The sequence below is a fragment of the Nothoprocta perdicaria genome, unplaced genomic scaffold (assembly GCF_003342845.1).
Source record: "Nothoprocta perdicaria isolate Ctin4 unplaced genomic scaffold, notPer1 scaffold_205, whole genome shotgun sequence".
Classification (NCBI taxonomy): domain Eukaryota; kingdom Metazoa; phylum Chordata; class Aves; order Tinamiformes; family Tinamidae; genus Nothoprocta; species Nothoprocta perdicaria.
In genome coordinates this window covers 1,298,318-1,313,973 of record NW_020455261.1, presented here as the reverse complement: position 1 = coordinate 1,313,973, position 15,656 = coordinate 1,298,318, and the positions used below count along the sequence as shown (strand labels likewise).

The 15,656-nt window shown below is 35.9% G+C and overlaps 1 protein-coding gene across 5 annotated transcripts in view; it reads right to left on the bottom strand.

Moving 5' to 3' along the window:
- Nucleotides 1-3,801: 3,801 nt before the first annotated feature.
- AGTPBP1 (ATP/GTP binding protein 1) overlaps nucleotides 3,802-15,656 on the bottom strand; it is a 66,677-nt gene continuing 54,822 nt past the window's right edge. For all 5 annotated transcript variants that reach the window (XM_026038232.1, XM_026038235.1, XM_026038231.1 and 2 more), the window contains one exon: nucleotides 3,802-4,205. In XM_026038232.1, coding sequence (XP_025894017.1) covers nucleotides 4,028-4,205 — 178 coding nt within the window. In that variant the 3' untranslated portion in view covers nucleotides 3,802-4,027. The remainder of the gene's footprint in view (nucleotides 4,206-15,656) is intronic.

Sequence of the window (15,656 nt, the reverse complement as noted above, 5' to 3'; positions counted from 1 at the left end):
CTCATTTTTAGTAACCATTTGCTCTCCTCAGTTCTACGCAGTTAAAAGACCTGCTTTTCTTTTAATACTTCCATGAAAAAGTCTCTAGCATTGATTGACAACCTTCCCCAAAGAAAAGCATTGCAACTGCAGACATTAACCTTTGAGTAAAACACTTGTGCTTTTCTCTGCATGAGACGTGTTTTCCCTACCTGTATAGAAAACACTTCCACCAATAATTGTCCATGTGCCCTGCACACAGTTTCCATTGTGGTTCACGCAAAATATTCATAGTTTTTAGATGCACTGAAAAATATCAACTTTTTAAAAGTTATAATTCAATCAATTCTGCAACATACTACTAATTTGACAGAGAACAAAAATAAATTGAAACTCTAAGCACACTTCAGTTCTAAAAAGCATATAGATGTAAAGGCTAAGGTGAGAAATCCTTTAAATAAAACTTTACCAACAAAATGTGTAAGGAGGCAAAGTAATTGCAACTAATCTTTTATTGTATATTTTTATTAACAAGTATTTTTTATTTGGGGCATGCATAATAACATTGCCACAATATATCAATCAGAGCATTACAACAGAGATTACTTGGAAATTTTGTGACCTTCCTTTACTGCTGCTGCAGTCTTATTTAAGATTAAAAGTTCTCTTTAATATGCCAGATTGATGCAACAGTCCACCTTCAAAAGGCATCAAACAAGATTTTGGCGCAAAGTACAACCTCAGCTGAAAGTTACATGACACCAGCAGATGTTCCCCATGAAGACAAAATACCAAATCTGTGCTACAATCTGAATTACAACTGGAACAGGAATAAAGGAACTCATCACAGAATCACAGGATGGTTGAGGTTGGAAGGGACCCCTAGAGACCATCTAGTCCAACCCCCTGCTCCAGCAGGGACACCCAGAGCACGGGGCACAGGGCGGCATCCAGGCGGGTTTGGAAGATCTCCAGAGAAGGAGACTCCACAGTTTCCCTGGGCAGCCTGTGCCAGGGCTCTGTCACCCTCACAGGGAAGAAGTTCTTCCTCACTGCATCATCTAGCAACTATGTTGAAGCAAAACAATAAGAAACAAAAACCTAATTATTCTTTCTGTTACTTACTGTCATTACTTGAAAAATTATAAGAAAAGCTTGTTTTTCTATGGAGAATCAGTCATGCCTCATCTAAAACCCAATACACTGAGGAGACAGCAATGTGAAATGACACTGAATTGCCTGGGTCAGATAGTGCTTAACAAGTGAGTTACAGCAGATGAAGAAATGGTTGTTCTTTGCTATCCATTCTGCCCCTTCACTAGGAACAATACCTCAGTAATACAATGGAGCATATGTTTAAGCTATTTCAGTTGCAGCTAAACCCCCAGACTTCCCACCAAAACACACAGGGGAGAACATATACATAAGTCTGCCAATACTGTTGCAAAGAAGCTAACATTAGAGTAGTAAGTAGTCTGGAACAGCTAAGACTGTGGCAGTACTTTTTGTGAACCAGTGTTACTATGAGCATAAACTAATACTCAGCCTTTCAAAAGGTACCTAGATAAATACGGTAAATATATAAGATGTGGCCTTTGTATTTACAGTGTGCAAGGTAAGGACAAAGTCTCACCTTTGCATCTGAACTACACAGTTAGAAGTCTGGGCCCAAAATCAGGCCCATAATCCCCAGTTTGAAATATCAACTTGTTTATTAATAATTATTATTTAAGGAATGTGGCTGTTATCCTGAGTTGCTATGTAAGCTATCTGTAACACCTTTTTTTTTTTTGCACAGATGAGAAGCTGTGGAAGATGTGAAAAAAATATGTATGTATACTCACTTGGGATGCACATTTAAGGTGACTTTGTTCTAAACTCTAAAAAAATCTTTCCAACTGCATGTAGTACACTCCTAGTCTTGCCTGTAGCATGAAAAACGTGTTCCAGATTTAATACAGATTTCTATGAAAACCAAGGAGAAATGCACAATGATATCAGCTTTAATACATGGAAGCTCATATCCCCTGAAACTTAAGTCAAATTTGTTATGGAAGGTACTGAAGCAAGAAAACTTAAGGGTGAAGATTTATTTATACAGAGAATTGGCATAATATTGACACAGCAACATGAGCATTCTCTACTGCTCTCACTGGACAGATTTACAGATTTTTAAAGTTCTGTGGCAAGGTCAACCTCTGGTTTTGGCAGAGTGCCAAAACGCACAAACCCTACTTGTTATGATTGTGATTTCATGGCAAAGGACTTCTCTTCCAAAGGGCATTAATTTTCTGACCTACAGTATACAGTTCCAAGAATATAAACAATGATCATTTTAGTTGGAGAGATTTAACCAGGTACAAGGCAGCAGAGCGGTTCCATTACATCCTTGCACCTTGCAGTTCATGATTAACATAAATTTAAACCTTTAAACAAAAACACAGCAGCACGTCGATAAAGGGGAAGTCAAAAAACCTACCCCCATTTCAGAATCAAGATGGTAAGTCCATCAGTCAGGCACCATCAGCCAGTGCTGCATTTGAACCAGTAGTTATCTGGTGAAAGACCAAATCCCCATTGAGAACCACTGACAAATGTAGTTCTCTTGATTTTTTTTTTGTAGTCTTTCTACCAAAGGCACCCTTCTCCTCCAAAAATAACATTTCATTTGCAGCAGTAAGCATACACTAAGTTCTCATTAGTTAAAAACCTGCTATAACTTAGAAACATTACTCTTCATGCTTTTAAAGCCCTTGCACATGCAACAGAAAATGAGTGTCAGAACTGGGTCACACCAAGTAAAAATAATTTTGGTAACATATTTTTTCACAGCAAAACATATCAGTTCTGTAAACAACAGGATGCAACTTCATTTCTGCATTAGATCTTATTGTAAGCAGAGACAAGGGTGGGATAAGAATTAATAGATGCCAAAAGATCACCCAAAAGACGACAGAAGATGACCGAAAAGGGTAAATCCCACACCATTACAGCTTAAACATGCAGAACAGCAGGATCACACAATAATTCAGGCTGAATGACATCTTGGGAAGTTATCAAGTGTCAACACTGAATTCAGATGAGGTAAAAAATGTTTAAACCAAAACAGACCTTCCTTTTTAAAGCATTTAAATTTGATATATACAGTTATACTGTATATATACAGTTAAAAGGTCCAGATAAACTGCACTCTTTTTAACTATGTGCATGTTAGACAAGAAAATTGAACTGAGCGGCCATACACGTAAATCTATGCATCTAACCTCTTACAATTATGTTCACTTAAAAAAAGTTCATATTAAACCATGGCTTAGGTGATGCATTCTTCCTTCACAACAGATGGCTACATTATATGGAAGAGTTTTTATACAAATTATAATTCTGGTAAATATAGGCTGGCACTGGTCTGTGTGCAGAACTCCTGAACTGTGAACAGACATCACACATTTTCACTTAATACTCTTGTAAAACCAATATTTTTCAGAGAAGCAAGAACAAGTGCAACAATTCATACATTACTTTCCCATTTTTAATTTAGTAATTGTTAAAGAATTTCAGAGCAGGCACTACATTATTTGAAACACAATCAAATATCTTTAACATCATTTTGAAAAATAACCTCTTCATCTTAGCGCGCACACACACACACACACACACACACACATTAATTTAAAAAATCTGTATGCATTTTCCAGGAAGCAACTTAAAGAACTGTACCACAAAGGATTAGCTTCTGCACTCTGACACACCACAAGTTATAATCTGTTTGTTGATAAATGAATTTCAGGACACACAATGCCATGCAATGCTATTAAATAGAAAAAGAACTGTTAAAAGAAATTTATTTATTCAGTGCTAAGTGAAAGTGCAGAATTCCTTAAATAAAACAAAGGCCAATTTATCATAGACCAGAAACATGTACTGTCTCTGAACTAGACAGGCCCCTGCTACATCCCCTTAAGTCAAATCTCTTGATAGACAAGAGTAAGGAAGTATGATCCTGAAAATCCAATGTACTTTATTTCTCATTATTGGTTGTGAAGATGATTCAAGAAAGGAGTATCCTTGTTGATTCTGAGTCTGAAAGTCCATCTTCTTGATTAGCAGCCTCATAATCGCCTGCATTATCAGCTAATTCAATGTCTGGGTCATCATTACTCTCTGCGCTGTAATCAATTTCTTCAAGGAAGCGAGGCTCATCTTCATCCAAAACGTACGTAGTGGGGCTGCAATGAACAAGAAGCTGCATGAATCATTTTAGAAGGTTTAGTCCGCACTCTGCATTCAGGTTCTACACCTTCCTGCTCCTAACATACAGAAATCCAAAAAGTCATCTCAGGAAAGGAGCAGTGCACCTGAAGTATTGATTTTTAAATTGCACGTAAAACATCTGAGACAAAAGCACACTTTAAAGACCTTGAACTAATTAGTCAAATATGCACAGCTCGTTATCCACATATGACCTAAGTTAGCTACACTTTATGGAGCTATACAAATAGCATGTAAGTAGTTCATATAAATATGACAGTATCAGAGGTGTTGTAGAGGATACAAATACACAAAGAAACAGCTACTGCTCCTAGGTTTAAACAAACTAAAAAACAGATCAACGTGTACAAATTCAGTTAGGAAATCTTTGTATTTTACTAAAAGACACATTTAACTGGAGAGCACTTTGAGTGCAGCAGAGGTGACAAAAAACAACCTTTGGTCTACAGCTCATGTTAAGTTCCCATACAGTTCCTTACGTCCTCGTGTACTTGCAAAAACATTCATAAATTAAACTTTAAATCTGGCAACCCAAAGTTTTACATTTTAGGAACTGAGCTACTAGTCACAGAATGGTCTATAGTATCTGTGCCCATAACTAACAGTCTCCAAGACTAACAAGTATAAACACTATTAGGTTAAGCAGAGAAAGGAAAAAATAAACTTTTTTGATCATTTCACCATTCTCGTAAAGAGACAGAAATAGAGACCAATGTGTTCTCCATGCATGCTTTTACTGCTTTCTCTTGGGACATAAAAAGCTATCTACTTAAAAGCACTATGTATCTCTAAATATTTCATAAGTAGCTTTAAATTCAGATGAGGTCCCAAGGTTTTTCTGATGCACTCATTTTAATGGATAATTAAATCATACAGAACTCATACAAAAACTGTTAGAATATTTCTGTTTACTGAAAAATAACGATTGGTATTTGAATAAATGCTAGGTATTAACTTTGATGAATTTCATTTTAAGGCACGCAACAGCCTGCCTCTGCTATGACTTTATAGTTGAATAAGACTAAGTCTAATCATTACTTTTTTTCTAAAAGTCTTTTTAAAAACTTCAGTGGAACTCTTGAGTGCTGTCTCTATTCAGTACAAATAAATTTAATGCTATTCTGTCTTTTGCAAAGGGGTAGTATTTTCATTAGCTTCCAGACAGGTGAAAAGAATTGTCTGACCTAAGTTTGAAACAACAAAAAGAAAAAAAAAGATAAAAGATAAAGAACTGATAACTGGCATCTTTACTGATAAGCCTCTTTCATTTTATGATAGAGAAATCACGATTGCATGTGGCTATTTTGCACAAAGCAGCTGGGTAGAATCATCCAAAGAAAATAAGCCCTGGCAAGTCACTACCTGAAAACACTTCTTTAGAATAGAGGAAAATATAGACTTGAAATTTTTTGATTTGTTTCAAAGACAAAAAGGAATTCTACCAAATGTATCTCATACCAATTGATGGCCTCTTTTTTCTGCAACTTCTGCCTCTAATTGCTTAATATTGATACTGATTTTTTAGGTTTCTTACACAAGGAATGAACACTGTAACTGCAGTAACTGTGGAACTCCATTTAGAGGAAATAGAGCCATTAAATCTGAATGCTGCACCAATATTAACTAATAATTCTGAACACTGAAATGTAAAATTAGAATGAGCTGTGTCAATGACTAATATTTTATTAGCCATTGACAGTGGAATGTTAATACATAAGAGATACATTACCACAGGGATTTACAAAATGATTAATGATATTGAGGTGTAAAATACAACAGGGAACTTTTTCAAAATATCTATACTTTTTTTTTTTGGTAAATATCATGATTTGGAAAATAAACACATATGGTTAGTCCAGTGGAAGAAGAAAAAAAAAGCAACTAACAAAAATTATGTAGGCAGAAAGCACAAAACTGCACAGTTAGGAAAGTCATTTAGTTCAGTACATATAAAATGCCTTGCCTTTTTACAGAATATGCTCTGTTGAGGATTACAAAGCACATATATACACATATCTATCTAGGGCACTGTAAGGTACAGAAAGTACTATCGCTGCAATATTTTACACCTTTATTTTAGGGTAGATACAAATAAATAATAGTAAAGGCAAGCTTAGCCCCAGGAAGATTTAAAAGCATGGAAAATTGAAGCACACAAACTTCGATCTTAGAAATTCAGCCAATGTGCAAAGTCGTGAACAGCATTTCAGACTTTCACTATTGCACACATGCCAAATTCGGGTCAAAAGCAGACCGATTTTTTTAGTTAACATTTTTCCATTTAATAAATTCAAATCTACTTTATAATTTATTTTCTCTACTTAACAAAAGCACTGGTCCCAGTAAAACTGGTCCCAGATGCACAGACCTTAATTCTCACAACTACTTGATACTTTTAACATAAGCACTAGCTTAATGTTACCTTTTTTACTACCATCTATGACACACAGTGTCACCTCTATCATCTACTACAAATACAAAATATTGGGATTATCTCTTAAATTAAGATATATTTTATTTTCCCATTCTTGAGTTATTCCTCACCCAATAGTATATGAATATTCATTGCAATTGCTGAAATACAGGTGCTGCATATCATTCTCAAATATGGCTTATTTTCTTTTGATATAGCAAATTTCAAGCTGGGATATTTAGCTTTATAGCAACTTTATTCTGTAGGTGACCATTAAACTTGCCAAGTACAGTTATTATTTCACTGTTTCACCAAGGCAGGGTCACTAGCAACACAGAAATCTAAACACCTGAAAAAAAATCCTACTGTTTAATCAAATTCTTTATTTGCCTCCCTGCTGCTCTCTCCCACCAGCATATCTTGTGACAATATATTTTTAGCTGCTGTCATGCTGATTCTATGGGTTTTAATTTCCTAACTTTTCCCATGGGCTGTTTCTAATTAACTTACTCAATAATCACTCTTCCTCTATCCCTGCACCTCCTGCTTTTCTTTTTTAAAGGAAGCCGTTATTTTTCCTCAGGTTAGGAGAGGTTGTTTATCAGACAACAAGGTTTTGTAATGTAATCTATGTCATAATTTGTTTATTTATAATGCTCTTGGTAAAAATCAGTTTTCAGATAAATATCTAAATATTTAGATACCATTTTATGAGTAAAAAGATGAACTTCTAAATGTGAATTAGTATACCTGTTACCATACTGTGGTCTGCATGTCCACAAAGTGCTAGTACTTTCTAAGAATATTGCTTTCACTGAAATACACACGCATAGATATATATGCATGTAAATATACATATATGCATGTAAGGAATTCCCCACACACACTTCCTGTCATTTAAAACATTCAATTTAGGAATGAACACTACTTACAAAAACAAGACTTCATTAATTAAAAAAAATCAATATATCACTGCTTAATGTTTAATTTAATGCTCTAAACATATTAATAAATCCAGTCTCCAATACAAATGATATTTTTCCAGTTAAAATGGTCTTTTTCGTCCCTCAAAAGATATATTTGGATTTTTAATTATCCATAGGAGTCAATTATGTCGAAATCAGCCCACATGCCACATGCAATCAACACCAGTTTCAAGCCCACAGAGATAAACATTTTCTCTGGGACTATGGAGGAAGACTACATTTATAAAAATCAGAGGAAAAACAAAGAACTACTTCCTGCCAAAATACAGAGAGTTGCAGCTGTCTGGGGAGTTGGGAAAGGAAGGAAAGAAAATCTGTAGTAATAACTCCTTTTAAAACTGTGTTACCAGGGGAGGGAAAATGAGGTGAAAAGGAATCAGGAAATATCACAAAAGAATCATTTCTCAAAGCTTTTCCTTTTTATTTCCCCTTAGAGTCTATATTGCCTGTTAGAGATCAACAAAGCCTCTACAGTAGGCAATGTCATTGCACGTGCAGCTGCATTTGCTGTTGCTGTCCCTGTGAGAGCTCTTCACTGGTGCATTTTTACCAAGTAGCAGGATGCTTGCTAAAGGAAATTTCCAAGTTCAAACAGGTAAAGTTACACATCATACTGATTTCCAAGCCCCAAGTATCCAAACACTTGTGGATTTCACTCTACAGCCTAAGAAACTAATCTCCACACTTCCTTCGTGGCACTGCCTACAAGTTACTTTCTGCAAAACTCAAAACTGGACTAAATCACTAGCACTTTAAACACCAATAATTGCATCATGCTAACAAAAGTGGAAACTTACACTTTTAGTAGTAATGTCTCCCTACTCATCCCATGTCCTTATCTCATCCCCATCTCCATACTGCATCCTGGAAAAGACTATTTTAAAGTACGCTTTTTTTCTGTGTTAGAATATTGTTTGGAACAACAATAGAGAGAGGTTGGCTTCTGTAATCCCCAAAATTCTCTGTAACCTTTTTCTACAGTCTACAGTCAAACAGCTTGTACAATTCCTACAGTTAAAAGTCAGATGACAAAGGATGGACTTGGTTTAGGAAGTTACAGGAGGGCACTCTCTTCTTACAACTGCCACCAGGCCCAAGAGTGAAAGCTCAGGTATCATGTTCAACAGCTTTGTCTTTTGACCTTCCAAGGGAAACAGGACAAAGGCTGCACTGAAATTTTTAATTGAACTGTGTTCCTAACATACCGAAAGGCAAAGAAAACGTTCGCAGATGTCACCCTGGAACACTGAAGAAAGATGGGAAGAAAAACTTCCACTCCTCATTTGTGAGTAGGAATATGCAAAAATCTGGACAAAGTTTAAAAGTTCAAGAGTGAATAAGGTGGTGAGAGCAAAAAATGAGTGTAGGTCAAATCCAGTTTCCTTCTGGCAGTCCAGGAAGAGACTCACTGCCAGAAGGTCCTAGTCCAGTTCTCTGTTACACGTATCCCTCATTCCTTTCCCTACCAGTCAGATGTATTCTCTCAAATGGCAAGACCTCAAGGGCAGGATATGAATTTTGCAGTCTTCTCCTTCCCGCTCCCCTCTTTTTTGTGTGTGTCCTGTATCTCTTTTTGGCAGTCTAGCTTTTCTTAACCATTCCCTAGATACGTTGGGTTCCAAAAGCTTAGTCTGCTTCTCTGTTACAATTAAATTAAGCTTATAAACAAAATACATCCTAGAGCACACCAGTGAACCTAAAAAGAACCAATTTTGAAAAAGAGGTCAACTTATCAGGCAAGATAACTCCAGGAAGTTCTAGTAGTTATGACTAGTCATGTGTTTTTATTTTATTGCGTATAGATTCTATCAAACGTGTCAGCATAACAACTATAACTCTTACTACAAGATCAATATTACATTTACTCTAATCTTTTCCATTTGGAAATGGAGGAAAACATTGGCAAATTGTTTCAAAATAATTAAAGAAAAATAAAGTGTTTAATTCATCGCTTAAAATGTTAAAGTGCACTGCCAGAGGGAAATAAATCCACTGACTGCTTTATTTTTCCTAAGTCAAATATATTTCACACATGGTTCAAAATGTACTCAAGGAATTGGAGTCTACACGGATCGGATGCATATATCAAAATATTAACATCTACTTGGTCAGTTTATATTCAGCTAGTAAAACCAAAGAGTCTGAGAATCCTTCAAAAGTATTTATAAAATTAGGAATGATACTTCTCACTGTTAAAGCTTTTCCTTTTCTCCTCCAAAGCATTAAAAGTTTTTTTTTTTTTAAAAAAAACATTATTAACATCCAAAATTATAAAGAGAGTAGCTATGCTCTTCCTTACTGCTCTGTTCTAGCTGGGACATGAAACAGTCTTGTCAAAACTACTCTTTCATATTTCTATTTAGGAATTTCCTACCAGAATTTTATGTAGGTAGTTTCTCTTTTCATCAATCACAGTCAGAATCGAGAAGTGAAAAATACACAAAGAAAGCACAAATAGTATTATTATTACAGTTAAAAAAGTATGAAAGTCTTTCCATATAAAGTAAGAAACTCTGTGATAACCCTCCTACTAATGACTATCTTTGAAGTAGAATAAAAACTGCAGTCAAAAATATAAAGCTTTTTAAGTTTTACTCAATTGGGACTCCATGTTCATTTCCAGGACCCAGAGTTCAACCTAATAAATTGGCTGAAACAGGTTTTTACCGCCCTCCAAAATTCCAGCCTCTGCACTGTGGATACAAGGCCAAACCCTCCACATTCACCCCACCCACATATCTGACATAAAGATTTCAGGAGGTCTTAACACAAGTTGCTATTTTTAAAGCACAAGGCAGTAAAACAAAATTAGGGGCTTATTTTGAACAAAAACAAAGTAGCCAGGTCTATAGGGAGGCCACCAGGGAACCCCTTTTCTCCAAAGCAGCAACATGGTTTGTTAGACAGCGAGCCCAAGCCCTCTGCGCCTCAGGGACACAGTCGCCAGAACCACCAGTCCATATTCCATTCTGCAGGGGCTGTTAAATGGGGAAAGAAGCCTTCAAGACCCTCATCAGAAAGGCCACTACGAATCGGTACCCACTAAATACCTGGAAATTAGCTGGAGCTTTCTATTCAACTATCCTAGAGCGCCTCTCCCGCCGTCAAGAACACAAAAAGACACCCACACCTCTATGAACAGCAGCATACTGAGGCCAGTATTCTTTTTCCAGTATTCTTTTTCACCGTAATATATAAAGTAGCCCTAAAAATATATTCATTGATCTCAAAACATTGTTAAAGTAAAAAATATGCAAAAGGCTTGCGGAGAATAACTGCTGAATGACACTTTTTCTTCAGCGGTTAGTATCTGAACATTCCTCATCGAGGAGCAGAGCTCCCACTTGATACAACCCAAATATTTTTTCCCCCAAGAAATATTTTGTCTTTAACTAGCAACTGAGTTCTTCTCAAGTATCTCTTTAGACAGTACAAGATGCCTTTTTAAAAGCACTAGAAAAAAACCTTAAATATTTTAAGAATAAAATCCAGAATAGAGGCATGTCTTTTGTCCCAGAAAAGAGCTGACCTTTAACCATACCCTGTTTTACAGCATGTGTTTCAGTTCTGAATACAAGCCAGCCCCTGAAAGGTGAGGAATGTGAGACTTCCTTTGGGAGGATCATCACTGGTAAACTACATGGGTTTTTAAAGTTTCTGCTGAGACGTGCAGCCAGTGCTACAAAAGACAGGAAATTGGGACCCCCAAGGACATATGGTCCAATTGCTGTATAGGCATTCTTGTTACGGATTGATGAGGGAAATCATCTTCATAGATGATGAGGGAAATCTTCTTCGTATCATTTTTGTAAGAGTATTCAGTTTCAGAAGCTACTAAAGTTATTCAGCAATCCCTTTCCTTAAAACTTTGACTTAAAATATAATCAGTTGTGAATTTTCATGACTTGGTATTTTAGGATACAGTCTGAAACTCACAAGGAAAATATTATTACCCCAAAAACAATTAATGGAAAATAAATCCTAACATTAAGACTACCAATAAAAAACATTGTTATTAATGAAAAACAACAGAGTTCATCCTTATCTGTGGATGGTATTCCATAAAAAAAAAAAAAAAAAAAGCTTAGTTAAATAATCAATTTAAAGTAAAATTCAGCTACAATGATTAACTTAGAGGAGTTTTTCAAAAGAACTTTAATAAACCTTCAAAGCATTAGAATTCAGAAATAATGCCTTTAAAGCCATTACCTGAACTTTTCCCCCCCCCCCCCCGCCCCCCAGAAGGAGCAGCAGCATTCTCATTGCAAACACCTCTCCTATTCCTGGGCCAACTAAATTACATTACTAACTCTCCACATTGGTACCCAAATCAATTACAAGCCTCAGGGTAGTAAGAGATGTTCATGTACTCCCTATTCATCTTTGCTTCAGGGTCTCGAATGTCTTGCTGACTGCCTTCTATTTCATAAGGAAATCCAGCTTGCAACCTTCCATAGCAACTTAGAGTTACCATTACAGCATTTACATAAAAAGTTCTAGTAATAAATACAACGCCATGGAATAATTGAAAAAACAATAGGTATGTAAAATCTCAGTAAAGACAAGTAATTTTAGCTTGAAGTAATGTAGGTGAAGTCAGGTACAAGTGGGAGATATAGCACTGACATATTACAGATTCCTTAGAATAACATTAGTGAAGAGTAAAATTTATGACGTCCTTTTTCAAGAACCATTTGGAGTTCCAGCATAAGGAAAAATAAATCTACATTTCAGTAGCAAAAATGAATGATAACTAGATTTTGTGCAATGCTTTTTGCACATGAGGCAAATGGGAGATAATGGAACTTGCCAACCATCTGGTATGCGTTAGAGTGTCATCAGATTTTCTGCATCTTATGGTTATGTTAAAACTTAAATAATACTATATTTTCATTATAACTGCTTTCTGTAATAGATTACTTAACACAGAATGGCCTTGGCATTGAAAAAAGCTGAGACAAAATCTTGTTATGTGCATGGCTTTTAGCTAAAATTATTACTGCTGTCCTATTTCCTTCACAAATTTGAAGCACATGCTTCATTTAAGAACAACATGCAAAAGCAACATATGTTTGGAAACTGGAATCTTAATGATGAGATTTCTCTTACATTCAAAGTAGCTTCAGTTTGACTATTTATTAATGTGTGAAAAAATGGTCTCAAATATTGTTTCAGAAAAGTATGAAACATGCTGCATTTACTGCAGAAATAAAAACTAAATGAACAAAAGGAAAAAAAAATCCAAGCTGTTGCATTTGGGTAAATTATACTAAATCCAAATGGCACACAATCTGATATTTGTGGTATTTGCCTTACAGAATAAAAAATGCAGCTGTTAAGGAGAACACTAGTGTAACAATTAAGACAATTTAGGATCCAAATCGAAAACAAAACAACACAACAACAAAAAACCACTGCATACAAGATCATCCAAACTGTACTTCTAACCTGTGTGAAGCCTGTGAGGTTGCCTAAATTTTCATTTAATAAGGACAGGAGAGCTAGAAAACATTTAGCTTGGCATATCTCCAGTTCTTCATTTCAGGAACTATTATGGTAATCCACAGACTTAATGGGTTATTAAAAGCAGCTTGGTAAACTCCTTGCCAGTACTCGAATGAGTACATGCCATGTTTACACAACCCATTTTTCTCCACAGTTACTGAGATTTCAGATGTTCTGTACTTAAGCTGCAGCCTATGACCAATTTAAGCTGCAGCCTATCACTAACATAAGTATACTCATGACAATTAACAAAGTTATGGAGACCACTTCACAGGAACAACACAAACAAATGAAGAAATTGAGCCCACAGCTTTTCCAAAGCAAAGCCACTAATTTCATCTGTGAGCTGGGATGTTAGCCTTCTCACAAACCATGTAAAATATATATTCTGCATCTGAGGCAGCAATGAATGCAAAGTTATGCAGAAAGATGACCCTACCTGTCAATGCCCCCCTGAAGATTAATCATTTATAACTATTTCTGCTATCAAATACAGACTTATTGCAAAGAGAGAGATTTTACACTGAAGCTTTGCACTTCTGGATAGGGAAAATATTATGCAATATCATTAACATATAGTATTTATCTGTAAATGAAACAGAAGTCATAAAGTGTTTTGTATCAGTATTAAATTATGATGGTCAGCACACTGAACTAGCAGATGCGAGGAATTCGGCAAGGAACACATGTCCTTACAGAAGGATTATCATGGAAAGACAATCCACAACAGCTGTCAGGTCAAACTGCCTTACTGCCACTCGGATAATAACCAAGTATTGAAGCATGTATGGCAGACACACCAAAGAAAGGTTCTCAGGAATTAGAAATTTGTCTGTGAAAAGTTCTGAAAACCAGACTGTGATTACGTAAAACTGCACTTTGATTACCTAACCTAGCATTTAAGTTTAGAGTGATGTTAGCATATGGCATCTTTTGAGACCAGACCAAGATATCCTTCCTTTTCAGAGAGGAGATTCAATGCCACTCTCAACTACTCAATATTTATGGATAATTATTTCTACAATAGTTTTCTTTAAGTTCTACACTGTCACTTAGACCACCTGTGTGTGTTAAAAGCCAAATTAACTATTCCCACTTCCATTTTGGGGTAAAGTTTGTCTACACTGTTCTCAAGTCTCCTAAGAAAACTCTGCAACTTCCCCAGATCATCTACTACAGAACTTCATTTTTGCTTGCTATACAGATTTGTTTTTTTCTGCAGTCAAGGCTAACTTATCCTTGTAATTTAAGGACATTACTTAGGATGCTATCTATCCTGGAAAGGTAACAGATTCCTTCAATCTGTCTTAGATAGCCAAATGTATTAATCATGTTCTTCCATCTCCATCTCCTAGCTTCCCTTCTTCTTTTTGATTAATAAGGCCTTGTGAGGAAAATCATTATCAAACTGCTTCTTTTTATTTGCTATAGCTTGACTTCCTGTGTAATAAAGGCTGAACTGCACCTGGTGATTTCCCTCAAGAGCTTTGCAGCATAAAGCTTTTTACCTCCCATATATCTATGTTACACATATATCTATGTGAGATACACTACAGAATTTATTTCAAGGATCTAGACAATGCTTCCTTGGCAGTTTAATACTTTTACCTTCCTGAGTTCCCAAGATCAGCAGAAAAGCTGATCTGACCGTGGCAGTTTAGCAGTCAGCTGCCACACAATTCCTGCACACTGAGTAAATGGTAGATCCAGGCATTCAGCACCTTCAGTCCAAGGCATCTTCATGCTGTGTCTACCTTTCATACACTTTAAATCACATCCTTCAGTGTCATTACCTTTTACTGTGCAGTTTTTAATCAACAATTGTATATGCTAAGCATTTTCTCAAGCTCTAGTTATTCCTAGTGCTCCATAAGCAGGTGATACTTCTCCCATCTCCCGTCTCCCACAGGGTACCACAGATGCCCTTTCACATCTCAGCTAGTACTCACAGCGTACAAATGTGCAAACTGCTCATTAGTCTAGAACCCAACTAAAGTCTTAATTTCTAAGCTCCTCATTATTTGAGTTGCTCAGATAGAAAAATAAAACCTACTTTTTTAGATTCTCAGTATGTTTTCAATTGTAAATACAGCTGGTGATAATATATCCTAATGTGTGAAACCTTACTCTAATTTACTTTTATCACTAATACTGTTTTATTTCATCACTTATCAGCTTCTCAGACAAAGTTTGTATATTTGAATTAATTTGTTTCTTGTGCATCTCCAGTTATCACACACATGCTGATACTGAAGCATTACTTAGAGAATGAAAACATACTTTTGCAAGCCTATCCAGAGCTTTAGGAATCTGATAATTTAATATTCCAGCTACCAAGAAGATACAACATATTTCTCTGTGACCATGTCATTATTTCATGTGTTTTAAATTCTTTAAATATTGTCACATATTTGCAGGTGGGTGGGGATGGGGAGAAAGGTTTGGAAGTAAAACCTAAGAGTTCTCACAGTAATTTTTAACTTGTATAATTAAACTCTAAATAT